At 57.6% G+C, this 14,611-nt stretch overlaps 2 protein-coding genes and 1 long non-coding RNA gene across 3 annotated transcripts in view; 2 read left to right on the top strand and 1 right to left on the bottom strand.

Annotated features, from left to right (window-relative positions):
- Window positions 1–751, top strand: part of KLHDC4 (kelch domain containing 4) — a 60,742-nt gene extending 59,991 nt beyond the window's left edge. The window contains 2 exon segments of the mRNA XM_017543685.2: window positions 236–355; window positions 614–751. Coding sequence (XP_017399174.1) covers window positions 236–354 — 119 coding nt within the window. The 3' untranslated portion in view covers window position 355; window positions 614–751.
- A 7,892-nt stretch (window positions 752–8,643) lies between these two features.
- Window positions 8,644–14,611, bottom strand: part of JPH3 (junctophilin 3) — a 111,521-nt gene continuing 105,553 nt past the window's right edge. Inside the window, exon 5 of the mRNA XM_017543676.2 lies at window positions 8,644–10,388. Within this exon, the coding sequence (XP_017399165.1) occupies window positions 10,308–10,388 (81 nt within the window). The 3' untranslated portion in view covers window positions 8,644–10,307. The remainder of the gene's footprint in view (window positions 10,389–14,611) is intronic.
- On the top strand, window positions 10,275–13,302 carry LOC119473435. The gene is made up of 3 exons (XR_005202655.1): window positions 10,275–10,411; window positions 10,843–11,096; window positions 11,981–13,302. It is a non-coding gene; the product is annotated as an uncharacterized LOC119473435 (long non-coding RNA).

Raw genomic sequence — 14,611 nt, 5'->3', positions numbered from 1 at the left:
TTTTTTTAGTAGAGATGGGATTTGACCATTGTTGGTCAGGCTGGTCTTGAACGCCGGACCTCATGATCTGCCCACCTCAGCCTCCCAAAGTGCTGGGATTGCAGGCATGAGCCACTGCACCCAGCCGACTTCTTAAGAACATGGCATCTCCCCAGGAAGTGGCCACCACCGTCCCGCAGCTCCCCTGGTCTGCCCAGGCCGTGCTGACTTCTATGTGTTCATTCTGCTTTTGAAGAAACTCAAGAGTGGCTGGAGGAGACGGACTCGGAAGAGGACAGTGAGGAGGAGGTTGAGGGCGCCGAGGGTGGCTGTGAGGACGAGGACAGTGCAGAGGAGAGCAGCGCGGAGGACTGAGGTGAGCGGCCCGGGCTCACGGGTGACAGCTGCCAGGTGTTGGTGAGAGGCTTTTCATGTTGATTGGATTTCTAGTAGAATTCAGCTTTGTTCTGTAGATGTTGTGAGGCAAGCTTAAATTCTTAAACGCTGTGGTGCCTGGAGTAATTTGGGCAGCTTGGTAGTGAGTGCCGTTCCTGTGGTCTGTTTCTCTAAACTCCTACACAGGCCTCCCCTGTGATTGAATGTGTGTCTGTCTTTCCTCCTTGCGCATCTGAAGAGCCCCTGCCCGGGGCGCCTGGAGAGTGCTGTGCCAGCGTCTGCTCAGGACCCAGCCATGTTGGGTGACGCTCTCGGCATCCTGTGCCCTGACGAACAGGAGGAGAAGGTGCTGAAGGGGTGTAAACGTGCTCCCGTGAGTTAGTCTCTCATGCCCTGCTGGGCTGCAAGTTAAACCAAGTGCGGTGCAGGTGGATTCCCTCAGCAGCCTGTGTGTTGTGTAAAATAAAATGGACCTGAAACGAGACCACCGAGAAGGTTGTCTTCTGTGCGGCCTGGGCACACCACAGTCCTGCTGGGGTCAGGGCTGGGCCTAGGGCAAGGCCGCCCTGCACCGGAGGGTGGAACCATGGACACGAGGGGCCCTCGGGAAGTAGGTTTCTGCGCTGGAAACCCTGGAATATGCTGTGCTTCCTGGGCCTTTCCCCTTGTGAAACCAGAAGAGGCCCTGCTGCCTGTGCATCCTCATGCCCGGATCTTCCTTGGAGGCCCAGAAACTCGGACGTAGCTGTGGCCAGGGCACAGCCTCCCGGTTCTGGTCTGTGTGAAGCGCTGCCGGCTTGCTCCTCGCAGGTCTCGTGGCAGGAGGCTCCTCAGGTGCAGCGCAGCCTCACTCCTGGGGGCTCCCCAGCCACTGCACGGTCTTTCAGGGGGCAGTGTGGGGCCATCCCTGTCCCTGTCCCCACTGGGCTTAGGGTTGGCATTTGCAAAATGACAGGAAGGGAGTCTGGAGGGCAAGGGCTCCCACCGTCCCCACACGGCTGCCACCATCCAGCTCCTCTTGGCTCCAGAGCTGCGGCCCCCTTTCCCCTGAAGGCTGTGGTGCGCTCACCCCCGACCGAGGCGTGCTACCGTCCGAGACTGAAGGCCAATTCTGATTTGCATAATTGGGATCAAAAGGTGAGCATTGAAACCACACCTGGTGCGGTGTTTTGTGTATCTTAAATTTTCCATAGTGGGAATATAGGGTCTTTAGTTTTCTATGATGGGGTTGACATAACCAGTGTCGTCCCATTTCTTAGGTGGGATCGAAAACAAGGGTGGTGAGGAGACTCCCCTCCTGGTGGAGCCAGCACTGGGCAGGTGGGAGTGCCCCTGGGAGAGGGCTAGAAGCTGACTGGACGGTGGGCACCTGCGAGCACCTCCGTGCTCCCTCGGCCACTCTGTCCTCACGCTCCAGGTGGGACCAGCAACACCCAGGTCACCTTGGGGCAGCGGCTTCAGAATTATCGCTTCTGAGGATCATCTCAGGCACTTGGCCCGCTCTTCCCCAGCAGGGGCACATACTGAGCTCCCTGGTCAGCCAGGTATTCCGGAAGCATGGGTAGGTGGCACTCGAACTGGCCCTGAGGGCCCTGCCCACTGCCATGGGTGTGACCTCACTTGAGACTTCCATTCTCACTTGATGGGAAAGCTGATGAGAAAGGGGAAGGCTCTGGGCACTGCCTGCTGCCTGGTTGGGACACCTGTCCGCTGCGTCCAGACGTGGGTGGCAGTGCGGCCAGGGTGAGGCTGCAGGCGCTGGCCCTCCCCATCTGCCCTGAGGGCTGCAGCTTGGGTTTGTGTTGTGAGGCTTTGGCAGCCAGTTGGGCACTATGTCTTGAGTGCTGGGCATCAGGGTGCTTCACACTCTGCACTGAGCGGCTTGGGGGGTGCTTGGGCAGGGCTGAGAAGCCGGAGCGCAGGCGGCTGGGTCTGCGCCCCCACACCTCTGCCTAGGCCCGCCCAGGCTCCTCGGCTCCTCATCCAGAAGATGGACCCCGTTGTGTGGCTGGTTCTTTCTTCCCTCCTGCTTTTGGAGGAAGGAGTGGAAAGATCTTGGTGGCTTCCATGCAGTTGTCTGTTAGTAGAGACGTCTGTTAGTAGAGACTGTTTTTCTTCCAGAGGAGCCTGTCACTAATTAGGTGGGATTCCAAGGAAACATGCTTTTGAATCAACCAGGTTGAAAGAAAAATGACAAGCCAAGAGGAAGAAACTTGTTGTACACTGTCTAGTACAGAAAGTATTTTGTTTTTGTTGCTGAAGATCTAGTTTGAATGAAAGATGCTGATCAGAACCAATGGGGGTGAGACAGACAAGCACGCAGCACGGAGTGGCTGCCGTGGCCGTCATTCAAACACTGACAGCGCACCTTAAATGTGGAACTGTGGGGGACATGGAACAACACGCAGAATGGTGGACTCCTCTGCAGAGCTGTGCCTGCCCCGAGGGCCTGTGTTCTGCCCTGTCTGCTGGAGCCCAGTTTTACGGAACCGAACCACTCGGTGTCCAGATAGCCGCCATAGGGCGTGAGCGGCCGGCACAAAAGCCCAGGGCCTCTGTGTCCCAGGAGCTGCTGGCGCAGCGCCGCGGGGACACGCCATCCTCGGTGCTGCCTTCTCGCCTGGTTCCTTGGTGTGGTGAGCTGCTGGCTGTTAGGAAGCCTTTTGCTCAGCTCCAGCCCTCCCACACAGCCCCTTGACCCCTCCCTGGAGGGTGGGCAGACGTGCAAGGTGAGGAGTCTGGCCAGTTCACTTGGCAGCAGGGCCACGGCTCCTCGCAGAGCTTTGTGGGATGTTAGGTATGAACTGTCTTGTTCTCCATTCTCCCTGCTTCCCACTTAAGCCATGCTCTGTGTGAGGATGAACTGGAGGAATTGGCCACAAGTGGTGGCTTTCTTGGTGGTTGGTAGGGGAAGTGGGGGGAGGGTGTTGGATGGAATGATCATCAAGGGAACTACCCGTTGAACTTAGAAATCCTTGTCAGGCAGTTACTTTGTGTTTGTTTTTAGATGAGAGCAGTGTTGATTGTAGTTTGACATCTGATTTTTTTAAATTGAGTTGGTGTCAGCAGGATGTCATTGGCTAGGTGACAGTTACAAAGTCACTGAGGGACCAAATGCCAAGATGCCTTTGGTGAGAGAGACCCCTTCCAGGACTTTGCATGGGAGCTGGAGGGTGCCCTCAGGAGCCATCTTCCACGTGACATTCAGGTAACCAAGTGAGACACTGCACTGGATGTGGCCCTCGGGTGTTGCAGTGAGAAGGTGGTGCCATGTGCTTTCATCAGGGAATGCTCTGCCTTCCCCTGGAAGGTCTGGGGGATGGAGAAGGGGCCGAGCTCTAGCTGTGGTGAACACAGCCTCAGCCTGCCTTCCTCTGTGCGTAGAAGGAACTTGTTAATAACCGCTGCTCTCCTGGGCAGTTAAAGAGTGTTGTTTGGAGGCCGTGGGCCCTGGAGGCCAGTCTCATTTTCGTAACCCACGTGGCTCCTGGCACGTGTTGCCGTCACCTTCATTTCTCTTTGACAAGAGCTGCAGCAGTGCCATCTGGGGCCTGGCCACACTGGGTCACTGGGACCCTGCTGACAGTGGTGTCCCGAGGCACACAAGCAGTCCCTGCTGGAAGCCGATGTACGGTCACGGCCAAGGGTCATGCAGGTACCACAGTGACCCAGCTTCCCCAAGCCCAGCTCACGCCCCTCGTTTTCCTTGTCTGAACCCCCAGAGCCCTTCCAAGCCCTGACTGGTTGTAGGCTACCCAGGGGAGCCACCCATAGAGGCAGGACTCAGAGGCATCACTGAGGCGTGAGAGGCGCAGGTTTACAGAGCTCTGGCTGGGGAGGAGGAGATCGAATAACCGCTTCCTGAGAGACGGAAATGGAGACGTTTAATTACATGAACGCTTGCATTTTAAAAAGTCGCCTGTGCGCTCCCCGAGGGCAGAGCCTGCCTCTCCGGTTATTTTTGTGTCCTCCATTCACTGACAGGCTGTGACAAGCCCTGGTCCCACGCTGCCTGCAGACACCGTAGCTCCCGAGTGAGGATCTGGGGCTGGGGGAGGCATGCTCTGGCCACCGTGGGTGAGCCAGCCGCACAAGACCCCGTGTGTGCAGACCCGGACACCGCAGGACTCTCGAGATTCGTGCTCACCACGCGTTTCCTACTCAGAAGCCAGGAGAAGCCTCCACGCGCTGCCCAGCTCTGTCTTCACGGCCGCCACGCAGCTCTGCAGTGGAAGAACTGCCGGTAAAGACGCGGGTTTGTCATGAGACGCGACAGGCATTCCAAAGTGTCAGACGTTGTTTATTACTACAAGGAACAAAATTTTTCTTCACTGTTGACAGCGTTTATTGCTTTCCTAACAGTATGATTTAAACTGTTACATTCATTTAGGAAAATTATTTGATTTCCATTTTGTAAGTATCCAAGCTCTTTCCAGCTAAAAGCAAAGAAAAAAGGCTGAGGTAACTTTTTAAACCACTTAGTAAGAAAAGTTTTGTCACTGCACAGAATGACTGTGCACGGTGGTAGCAGACAGCTGACATGCGCCGGGACAGACTTGGAAGAAAATGTGGGTTAACCCCGTTGTAGGTCCCAGTTCCTGCAGAGGTGTTGGCAGCAGGGTGAGGCTTCCGCAGCTGGAGTGAGGGTGAGCGAGGGTGCGCCCTCCCGGTGGTTCCCCTAGCCCAGAAGCCCCTGCGGCTTTGATGTCTGCTGGGCTCTGGGGATGGGATTTCCGTGGAAACAGCAGATGGTTCAGGTGAGCAGAGTCCAGCTAGAGAGGCCCGCGCTGCGTCCACGAGGGGATGGCATCAGCAGAGGGCCAGCCCCCAAGGAGGCTGTGGATGCCCCCGGGAAGGTGCTGCATGAGGAAGTCTGCTCTGATGTGGCTGCACTTAGGGACCCTGGCTCCCCAGATGCCCATGTGAGAAAGCTGGGGGTTCCCAGTGTGGGGGTGCAGGATGGGCCAGACACTGCCCTGCAAGGCTCACCCCCCTGCCCCTGCATCCTCACACCCTTCTTCCTCTCTCAGCCTGACCCAGGGCCCGGGAGCCCCCAGCAGACTGGCCCTCCTCGGTGCCTGGCAGAGCTTCTGTGGAGGAGGAGTTGGCTGTAGAGGTCAGGGGTGGCAGCCTTTGGTCTGGGAGGCCATTGGTGGTAATGGTTTAACCCAGCTCTGGTGGAATCTCCTGGTCGGTTCCACACACAATCGTGCAGGAAGCTCTGGGACCGGAAGACTGCTCTGATCTTAGGGGTCAGAAGTTCTCACGGTAGCCTCGGGTCGATGGGCCAGACCCAGTGATAACGTCTGCAAGGAGCCACTTGGCTACTGGGCTGAGCTTCCTTGCAGGCCCTGGAACATGACCAAGAAGGGCAGAGCAGAACGCCCACCAGCCACTGCTGGGAGGGCCCCAGGGAGCAGGTGCACAGCAGAGCCCCACCTCAGCCACTCCCTGGGCTCGAAGAGGCTTCCTCAGTGTGGATGGCAGCTGTTAACAAGTAGTGGTGGGTGCAGCTGAGGCACAGTCAAGGCAGGAAGGAAGGATGGCAGACAGGCGGGCGGTGTGGGCCTGAGCAGGTGGCCTAGGCGCACGAGAAGAGCGTGTCCGAGAGAGGATGTTTATCCCAAATGCCAGGAGTGGACGAGGCCAATGAGGGGGTGTGAGGTTGTTGCCTGGCTTGCTCTGCCAACCCCAGAAACCCGGCCGCCTGGGCCTGGCACCCAGACGCACATGGAGTGATCTCCCGCATGACGTGTCCCCATCACGGGGCTGCTTGCATCTCCCAGGCTTGGGAATAAGTTGGCACAGAATGTTGTGGCCGCATTCACAGCTCAGGCCCTTCTACTTTGGGTTCGTGAAGAAACAGACTTAAAAAGCATGTGTTCCTAATGGGTAGGCCGCAGTCTGGGAGGAGCATTTCATTTCTCTTCAGAGCGTGGCTTTTCCTATTTCTGAGCATCCTGCCACCCTGTTGCTGAGCAGGGTGGCTGAGGTCCTCTGCTCTAGCGGCGTTGACTGTCACTCTGCGGCCAGCGCCAGGTGCCGGCCCTTGCCTCTACTGGTCAGAAAGCGCTGGCCCTCGGGGGCTTCCTGGTTTGCCCTGGACCCTGGTTCTGTCCCTCTCCAGCACTCGCCCCCGCCCCGGCGTGCGTTCCATAGTTCATTTTCTAGGCATGGGACGCATCGTTAAAATACAGCGTGGCTTGTTTTCTTTTAAACAAAGGTAGCTGCACTTCTCCTTGTCTGTTTGAAGGCTGGGCCAGCAACCTTCTTGGCACTTGGGAATGATCACTTCCTGAGTTTCTGCTTACCGACTGCCTTGCCCATGGCCTGGGCACCAGAGAAGCTAAAACAGGTGCCCAAGCTGAATCCCTTTGCCCTCTAACCTCCTCCCTCTGCCTCACCTGGAATTGGGGCTCTGGGCCTGAGCCTGGGCCAGAGGGTAGACCCTGGCCCGGGCGAGGCTAAAGGCGCCGCGGGAGGGCAGTGTCCTGATGACCTCGAGCGTGCTGTGTGAGGCACTGTCAGCCGGCTGAAGGGAGACGCCGTCATGGCACCTGCAGCTATGGAAGGTGATGTCCAAGCATCTAATAGGCACCTTGATGCCAAGTCTCCAAGACCAAAGGCAACAACAGTCGGAGCAGACTTAGGATCCAAGAAACTGAGCATGAGCTCGACTTACTGCACACGTGAGGGTGGAATCCGCACCGTCCCATGAAGACACTGGGGGAGAGGTCTTGGATGTGCCTCCCTGACACAGCCCAGGAGTGCCAGCAGCTTGGGGGCCGGGGCCGCCATAGGCCCCGAGGCCTTTTCACTCCCATGGGTCCAGCTGGCGATAAAACTTCCCAGGGAAGTAGTAAAGGACAACCAAAATCCTGAACTGAAAAAACATGACCAACGGAAACACTTGGCTTTTTGCTCAGGCTCTCCCTTTAGGTCTGCAGTACTCTGGGGTGACTGATGGCTGTCAGTGAGGCAGGGTGGCCGTGTGGTTCTTGAAAAGGAGCAAGTGTGGTTGCTCCTGGACTGTGGACGCCCTGTGGACTGCTGACCCATGGCCTGGCTTGCGGCCTCACAGGGAGTGAGTTGAGCGCACGCAGGGGAGGGCCCGCTGTTCGACAGTACGTATCTTCCAGCGCCGCTGGGATGCCACAGGAGAGGCCCTGCCTGCGCGGTGTGCTTGCACTGCAGAGGACGGGGAGCTGCGCGTTCTGTCTTCGCACCTGCCCTGCTTTTCCACGTCCCCTCCGTCCCCCTTGTCAGTGAGCTTGGGTCAGGCACTGCACGCCTCATCTGTGTCTCCGGGAATCCTGTGACCTGATGGTCCTAGATCCGAAAGCATGGGCAATGTCTCAGGTGCCCAAAATTAGCCAGGCACATTCTGTGGATTCCTGAGCTTCAGAAGGCACTGATCCACCCACGGTGCAGAGACTGGTAAGGAGAACTGGCCAGCCATGGGCACACACAGGGTCACCAGAGGCCCTGGGCAGAGGGTCTTCTCCAGCTCTTCCAGGGCAGGGCTGGAGTCCTGATCTGCTCCTGGGCTAGAGGTGGACCTGTCCGCAGGGTGGCAAGGATAGGGAGACGCCAGCCTGGCCCATGGCAGTCCACCACCCCCACACCCAGACCACGCTGATGTCTCCAGGGGATGCTACTTTCTCCTGGCCTCTGGGTTGTACAGGTAAAGCTTGGAAGAAGCTGTAGGGGAGGAAAATGGCTCTGAGCAGTCTGCTCTGGGATGAATGAAAACTTGTCAGACTCTCCATGCAGCAGCAGCCAGCCTGGCACACACTGCGGTGCCCAACTGTGTGGAGGGAAGCACACAGCCCTGCACCCGTGTGGAAGGACTGTGTGCCCGTCAAGGAAGGCCAAGGCTCCAGACAGGTGGGAAAGCAGCCTTCTCCTTAATCACCCGGTTTGGAAACGAATTACAGATTGGATTCTCTGACCAGGTGCATTTTAGCCTGGTTGAATCTTCCTGTAATTCATGGAGGAGTGGCTCTTGCCTCTGCCTTTGCTGCTAGAAGGCAAGGGGCCGGGCCTTGGCTTCATTTTCTAGGTTATGCACAGCAGCAGATGACGGCCCCTAGGCCTGGATCCGCAAGGCTTCACTCAGAGACCCCTGCTTCCGTGCGCGTCTCATGTGAACATGTATTCTGCTCACAGGTACCTTTGTGTGTCATGCAGTTACTGGAACATACTAAAGCAGCCTGTGATCTTTGCAAAGAGTTGCAGACAATTACAAAACACATCTCCCAGCGGGGGTGATTCTTAGAGCTGCAAAGAGCAGGAATCTTTATTTGGTTCACTTTAGGTCTGCAGCAACCACTTGGTATTTAAAAAATCGGAAAAGTAAGATGTACAAAAAGAAGTCACATCCCTTTAGAAAGCAACACGATCAGAAATGTATGACCTCCAGCTCTCCCTCCCTCTCCTGTGCCCCCCACACCAGACTGCCAGAAGGAACCGGGGAGTGAATGTGTAACGGAAAACAGTAAAACTGAATTTAACTGGAACATGCTCTAATCTTTAGTTTATTTCTGGTTAAAAATATAGCAATCCAGTGCAGTGTAGTAAAGAAGTCTGCTGGAAAGGCAGCAGAGAAACAGCTCAACATAAGCAAAGCAAGGCAGAGTCCAGAAGGCGGGCTGTGGCCCCAGGACGGCCAGACAGGGAGCCCCTGCAGCGCCTCCCCAGGCACAGGGCCCCATGTGTGGCCGTGCCCGGACCCCTCAGGCACATCCATGCACATGAGAGCCAAGGCCACGGGGCACTCGGACATCTTGGCAAACCTTGTTCCTTTGTGTGGGCGATGGAGTGACCCTGGCGGGGAAGGCAGAAACATAAGGAACCTGCTTTGGACCGAAACAAGTTACATTGTACATGTTTGGGGAGGTGTTGGATATGCTACAGTTTCTCAGGAAGTCTCAAGCCACTGGGTGGAACCGCATTCCTGTCCTGGGACCAGGCCCGCTCTGGTGTAGCACTGAGGCATCTGGAAAGAATATGCATATCTGTTGGGGAAGTTGAGGCAGGCACAGTACAAAGATGTGAAAACCCGTGGAGGTCAGTAACCAGGGGAGAAGGCGTCCTGGAGGGCCCTCACTGCTGGGGACACGGAAGCCCATGCGTCCACCCCACACGCCAAGCGCACACCCAGAGCCCTGGCACGAGGCCGACTCCAGGGCACAGCCCCTTGGCTTCCGGGATCGCAGTGGGCCTGGCTTCCCTGGGGTCTGGTGGGGGAACAGCCAAATGGGGCCCACAGCGAATGGGCAGCAGAAGAAAAGGGCTCTGCTTTATAAAACTCAGTGTGGGGAGTCGGCTTCTCACGGAAGGCCGGGGGGCAGTGCCGAGAAGAGGGAAGGGCCTGCATCCGTGTCTTGGGGAGGAGGCAGCAGGTCCCTCCCCCTCCTCGTTGTACAGCACAGATCTCAGAGGAAGGCCAGGCTACTGCCTACAGTGGTGGGCCACCTGCCCCACGCCTCCCACCCGTACTTGTCACCCATCTGTTCTAGAAAGAGGAAGCAGTGAATCCACTCTCGTCGACGGGAGCCAGGTGCTCAGGGGGCTGCCCTCCATCCACACCCAAGCTGGGACATGTGACCACGAGGATGACATCCTTTGTTACCACAGATGTGCTGGGATCTCTTCTCTTTCCACCTGGAGCTGGAGGGGCTGTGTGCTGGCGTCCTTCTGCCATGCCACACAGCAGAGTGTTATACAAGCAAAGAATTTTGGCTAAAATCCAAAAGACATTACCCAGAAAAAAAGGCAAACTGTGAGTGATACCCAATCATGTGGTTCTTCTGTGAGAGGACTTGGAAGTCGCTGGGCTGTCCGAGTTTCGGTCTTTCCCTGCTTGTGGTTTTGCTTTTGATGTCCCCTTTTCCTACCGTTTTTCTATTTTTGCTGCCGCGACAATCTCATCAGATGAAAAAGTTAATAAACAGAATGGCGACTCCGATGTTGAGTAAGATCACCATGACCACCAGGATAGGAGCTGAGCCCTGGAAGAGAGCGAGGGGAATAGGTGAGCGACAGCCGCGGGGGCTCTGCCCGGACCACCACACCTCCCACCCACTTCTCTTCACCAAACTAGCGGACTCAGGAGGGGGAGGTCTAAGTGAGAGTTTTAGAAATGGTTGGACCCCAAAGGTACACCAGAACCCGAGCCCCTCGAGTGCAGACTGGGGAGAGAAGCCTTTCCTGCCTGTAAGCCTGAGGTTGCTGGTCTTGGAATTCCCTGGCAGCCCTGAGACCTGAGCACGAGCTCTTCCTGGGCGAGGCCCCTTAAAGAGAACTACCCAGGCCTCCCTGTAAGCCAGCGTCTCAGTGCCGGCTGCATTTGTGCCAGGCAGCAGGTTTCTCCTGCTCTGTGGAACTGGGACCTCGGGCATTGTGATCAGAATCTCAGAAGTGCCCTCGCGGCTGCCATAGCCAGTGTCACATGTGGCCCAGCAGAGTGGCCGTGGAATTCAGAGGTCTCCCACAGGCCCGTAAGTATACCTTTCTCAACACAGCTCCCCTCCTGTCACCTGGCTCTGGTCGGCTGTGTCCAATTGCAAGCTGCCTCTGACTTGGACCACGGTCCCCGAGTGCTTTTGCTCATGAGTCCTCAGCCTCTGCAAGAGCCCCAAGTGCCAGGCTCCCCCTTCAGCAGCATAGCCTGGGCATTGAGACTGAGCTGCCACCTGCCGCGTCCTTGCCAGGGCCAGGTAAGACGCGCATCTCCCACTGGAGCCTGTTCCTAGGGTGCCCTTCTGCAGTGATTCTTGCAGCCTACTCCCCACTGTGCTGCTCACACGAGGCAGGGGTGAGGGACAGCAGGGCCCCTCGGGGATGGAGGTTGGGAAAGGCTGCTGGAAGCTGCTGTCCTCTGGAATGGCAGGCATGGGGGCCACCCTGCAGATACAGGGAATAGCACCTCCTAGAAGGTGGCCCCAGCCCAGGAATGGTGGGGGACACCCCCTCCAGTCTTGCCCAGGGTCTGCTTCCAGAGGACACTTGCGCTGGACCCCCATCACCAAGCTCTGCCTCTCACAGCGTCCTGGAAGGAGAGGTGGACCCCACTGGGGGAAGGAGCTGTGTGGGCACCTGCCCGAGGCAGGAGGCTGCTCAGAGCCCACTTCTACCCAGCACACTGAGCCCCCCACTTCCTAGTACAGAGAGGTCCAGCTGTGGTGCACTACAGACAGACCAGGTCTTCTGAAGGTCGCAGGACGCACATTCCACAGCGCTGGCTGCTCTCACCCTCTCCCCGTTACCAGAGTGCTTTTTGTTGGACTCCTTTAAGCCCCCAAGTCTGGGGCCCTTTTGTGGTCAAATTTCAAAGACCTGACGGGGTTGTCTGTTGCAGACTGAATAGAGCCTGTGGCCTCAGGCACGGCCTGTTCCAGCCTGCAGCAAGGAGCCAATGAGGGGAGCCTGAAACATGTCCCCCCCACCACAGCAGGAAGCACCTGCTGTCCTGGCAGCCCACAGCCAATGGCTTCTAAGAGTGGAATAGTGTTAATCAGACTACCTGTGACCCAGCAGTTCACTCCCAGGCATAAATCTAAGCGGGCAAACTCAAGACTCAAAAGCTTCGACATGCCCCCAGCAGTGGGGTCCAAAACAGCCCCAGAGTAGAAGCAAAGCCAGCTGTCTGTCGGTGGATGAACGCACAGGTAGCGCAGCACGGTCCAGGCAACAGCAGACGCCACTCAGCCAGAGGAAGGGGGCAGGAGTGACGCGTGCTGCGAGAAGCCAGGCACCAGGACCCCCCAGGCCGAAAGCAGAGCAGGGGCTGCCAGGAGCAGAGGAGGGGACAGGATGACTGCGCTCTGAGGTTTCAGGGGATGTAACTGATCTAGGTAGTTAGCAGAATACACTAAAACCACTGACTTGTACATACTCTGGACAGGTGAGCTGAAGAGTCCATGAATTCTCTCTCAGTAAAGCTACCCAAGAACAGCAGATACCCACAGTGAAGTCAGCTCTCCATGGCCAGACCTTCAGAGCAGTGCCTGACACTGGCTTCAGGGGAGGTATGGGGACCAGGGGCTACTTAGCAGGGCCCCAGTGGGAGAAATCCCTCCTGGGAAGTCAGCCTGTGGTTCCCACACCTAGCTTGGATGCCACATCCCGTGGGCAAGCAGCAGCCTCCTGCTCTACCATTTGGCCAAGGGACGCTTTTGCCTCCTGGGTCAGCTTCATCCTGTGCATCGGCTGTGCCCCTGATGACGCAACATCGCAGCACCCAGGCTGGTCTCCCCGAGTAGGTGGCCTGAAACAGCCACACCCTTGCCCCTTCCCAGCCCCAGGGCGGACACCCTGCCTTGAGTAAGCTGCTGCCCCTCTTCCTGGTCCAGTCCTGCCCATACCTGGGTGCCCACCCCACTCCTGGGTTCCCACCTCTCCTCCCCGTGTCTCCAGGAGCTGCCCACCACATGCCCTGGGCTGTACTGCTCATCGTGGCCCTGTCTGTGGCCTGGCCAGGCTTTGGCCACCCCATGCATTGGCATGGTTTCCTCAGGAGGTCTGTGCCAGCACACACCACTCAGCAGAGTGGTGGTGATGATGGGTGTGAGTGTTTGTCTCAGCCCGGCCCCGCCTGGCGGTTTTGCATTTGGACTTGAGGACAAGCTGCCAGTGAGCATCTCATCCCCATTACGGTGAAGGCAACACGTCTGGACGTCACCCTCAGGCCTCACCCACCCTCCCTGCTGGGCTCCACACTGCACCTGGGAGGGACTCCCCCAGCTGCCGGCCCGCCCCTCTATTCTACATCGTGGCCATCATCACCCAGGCCCACATGCCTCCTCACACTGGGGTCTGGACCCTGCATGTCCTGGGGACACCGGCTTTAGAAACTTTTTTGAGACAGTCTTCTGTTGCCCAGGCTGGAGTGCAATGGCACCATCTCGGCTCGCTGCAACCTCCGCCTCCTGGGTTCAAGAGATTCTCATGCCTCAGCCTCCTGAGTAGCTTGGATTACAGGTGCGTGCCACCACACCCAGCTAATTTTTGTATTTTTAGTAGAGATGGGGTTTTACCATGTTGGCCAGGCTGGTCTCGAACTTACAACCTTAGATGGTCCGCCTGTCTTGGCCTCCCAAAGTGTTGGGATTACATGCTTAAGACGCTGTGCCCAGCCAAGAAACTTTAAAAAAAAGTTTTCACAACCAACAAGCTGAGCTACAGCCAGCACAGGGCTTTATAAACTGTCACCCTGGGGATGCCGCTCAGAGAGGAGGGTCCTCAGGGCGAGGTCCTGCCCAGGGGGAACAGCAGCCACAGCAGTACCAGGCTCACCCCCTCCACAACTTCCCAGCCCAGCAGGGACTTCAGGTGCAGATGGAAGTGGAGGTGGGGTAGCAGCGAGGGCCTCCACTGAGCCAGAGAAAGCGACCTGCCCAACCCCTCTGCACCAGGACAGTGGTCCGAGCCCAGCTGTCCTTGGCATGATGACCTCCAGTAGGTGCACTGTGAGTCTTGGGCCTTGTGACAAATTGGTTGGGTCAGGTCAGCCCACATGGGGCAGGCAAGGGCCCAGCCCTGCCCACCGATGCTACCCCTGGAGCAAAGCCCCCCACTGCAGCTCGGAGGAAGGGCCGGGGTGCCAGTTGGCCTGCAGTTGGGGAGCGGGATGGAGTGGAGTGGTCAGGGGTACCTATTCTGCCAGCCCAGTCCAGTCCATGGTCTGGTTCAGGAAGCAGGTGCACACGCTGTGGGTGAGGGCATGACTGCTTGCAGGAGGGAGGCCATGTCTCCCCAGCCATCCCCTGATCCTGGACCCCAGAATCGGGTCACATCCATCATTTCACTGAGAGGGAAACTGAGCTGGGGCCATAGAGTTCATTCACTGGCAGAGCTGTAGGGAGAACCTCTGCTTCCCTCCCAAGGGACATTACTCTGAATTGCCAGGACCCTGTACGGGCCAGAATCCCGGGCCCATCTGTGGCCAGTGGGACCCATGACCCCTCTGTTTCCGGGGGGCGGGGGGCGAGTGGATGAGGGCCAGACCCTTGTGAGCTCTGCAGCACGTTGCTGCTGGTTGCCTGGGAAGGGTGGAAGGGGATAGCCAGAAGACAGCTCCCCAGACCTTGATGGTGGCCCAGGGGAGACAGGGTAGAGAGCTGTGCCCCTCGAGGGGTGACACTGAAGGTACTAGAGCCCAGCCTGGCACCGGCCCCTCCTCCTCCCGACAGACAGGGTCTGAGAGAGTGCTTAGCAGTGACTGTGCCTCTCC

This window comes from Cebus imitator, unplaced genomic scaffold (assembly GCF_001604975.1).
Source record: "Cebus imitator isolate Cc_AM_T3 unplaced genomic scaffold, Cebus_imitator-1.0 Scaffold159, whole genome shotgun sequence".
NCBI lineage: Eukaryota > Metazoa > Chordata > Mammalia > Primates > Cebidae > Cebus > Cebus imitator.
The sequence above is the reverse complement of the archived record's forward strand: the minus strand, read 5'-3'. Positions and strand labels throughout refer to the sequence as shown.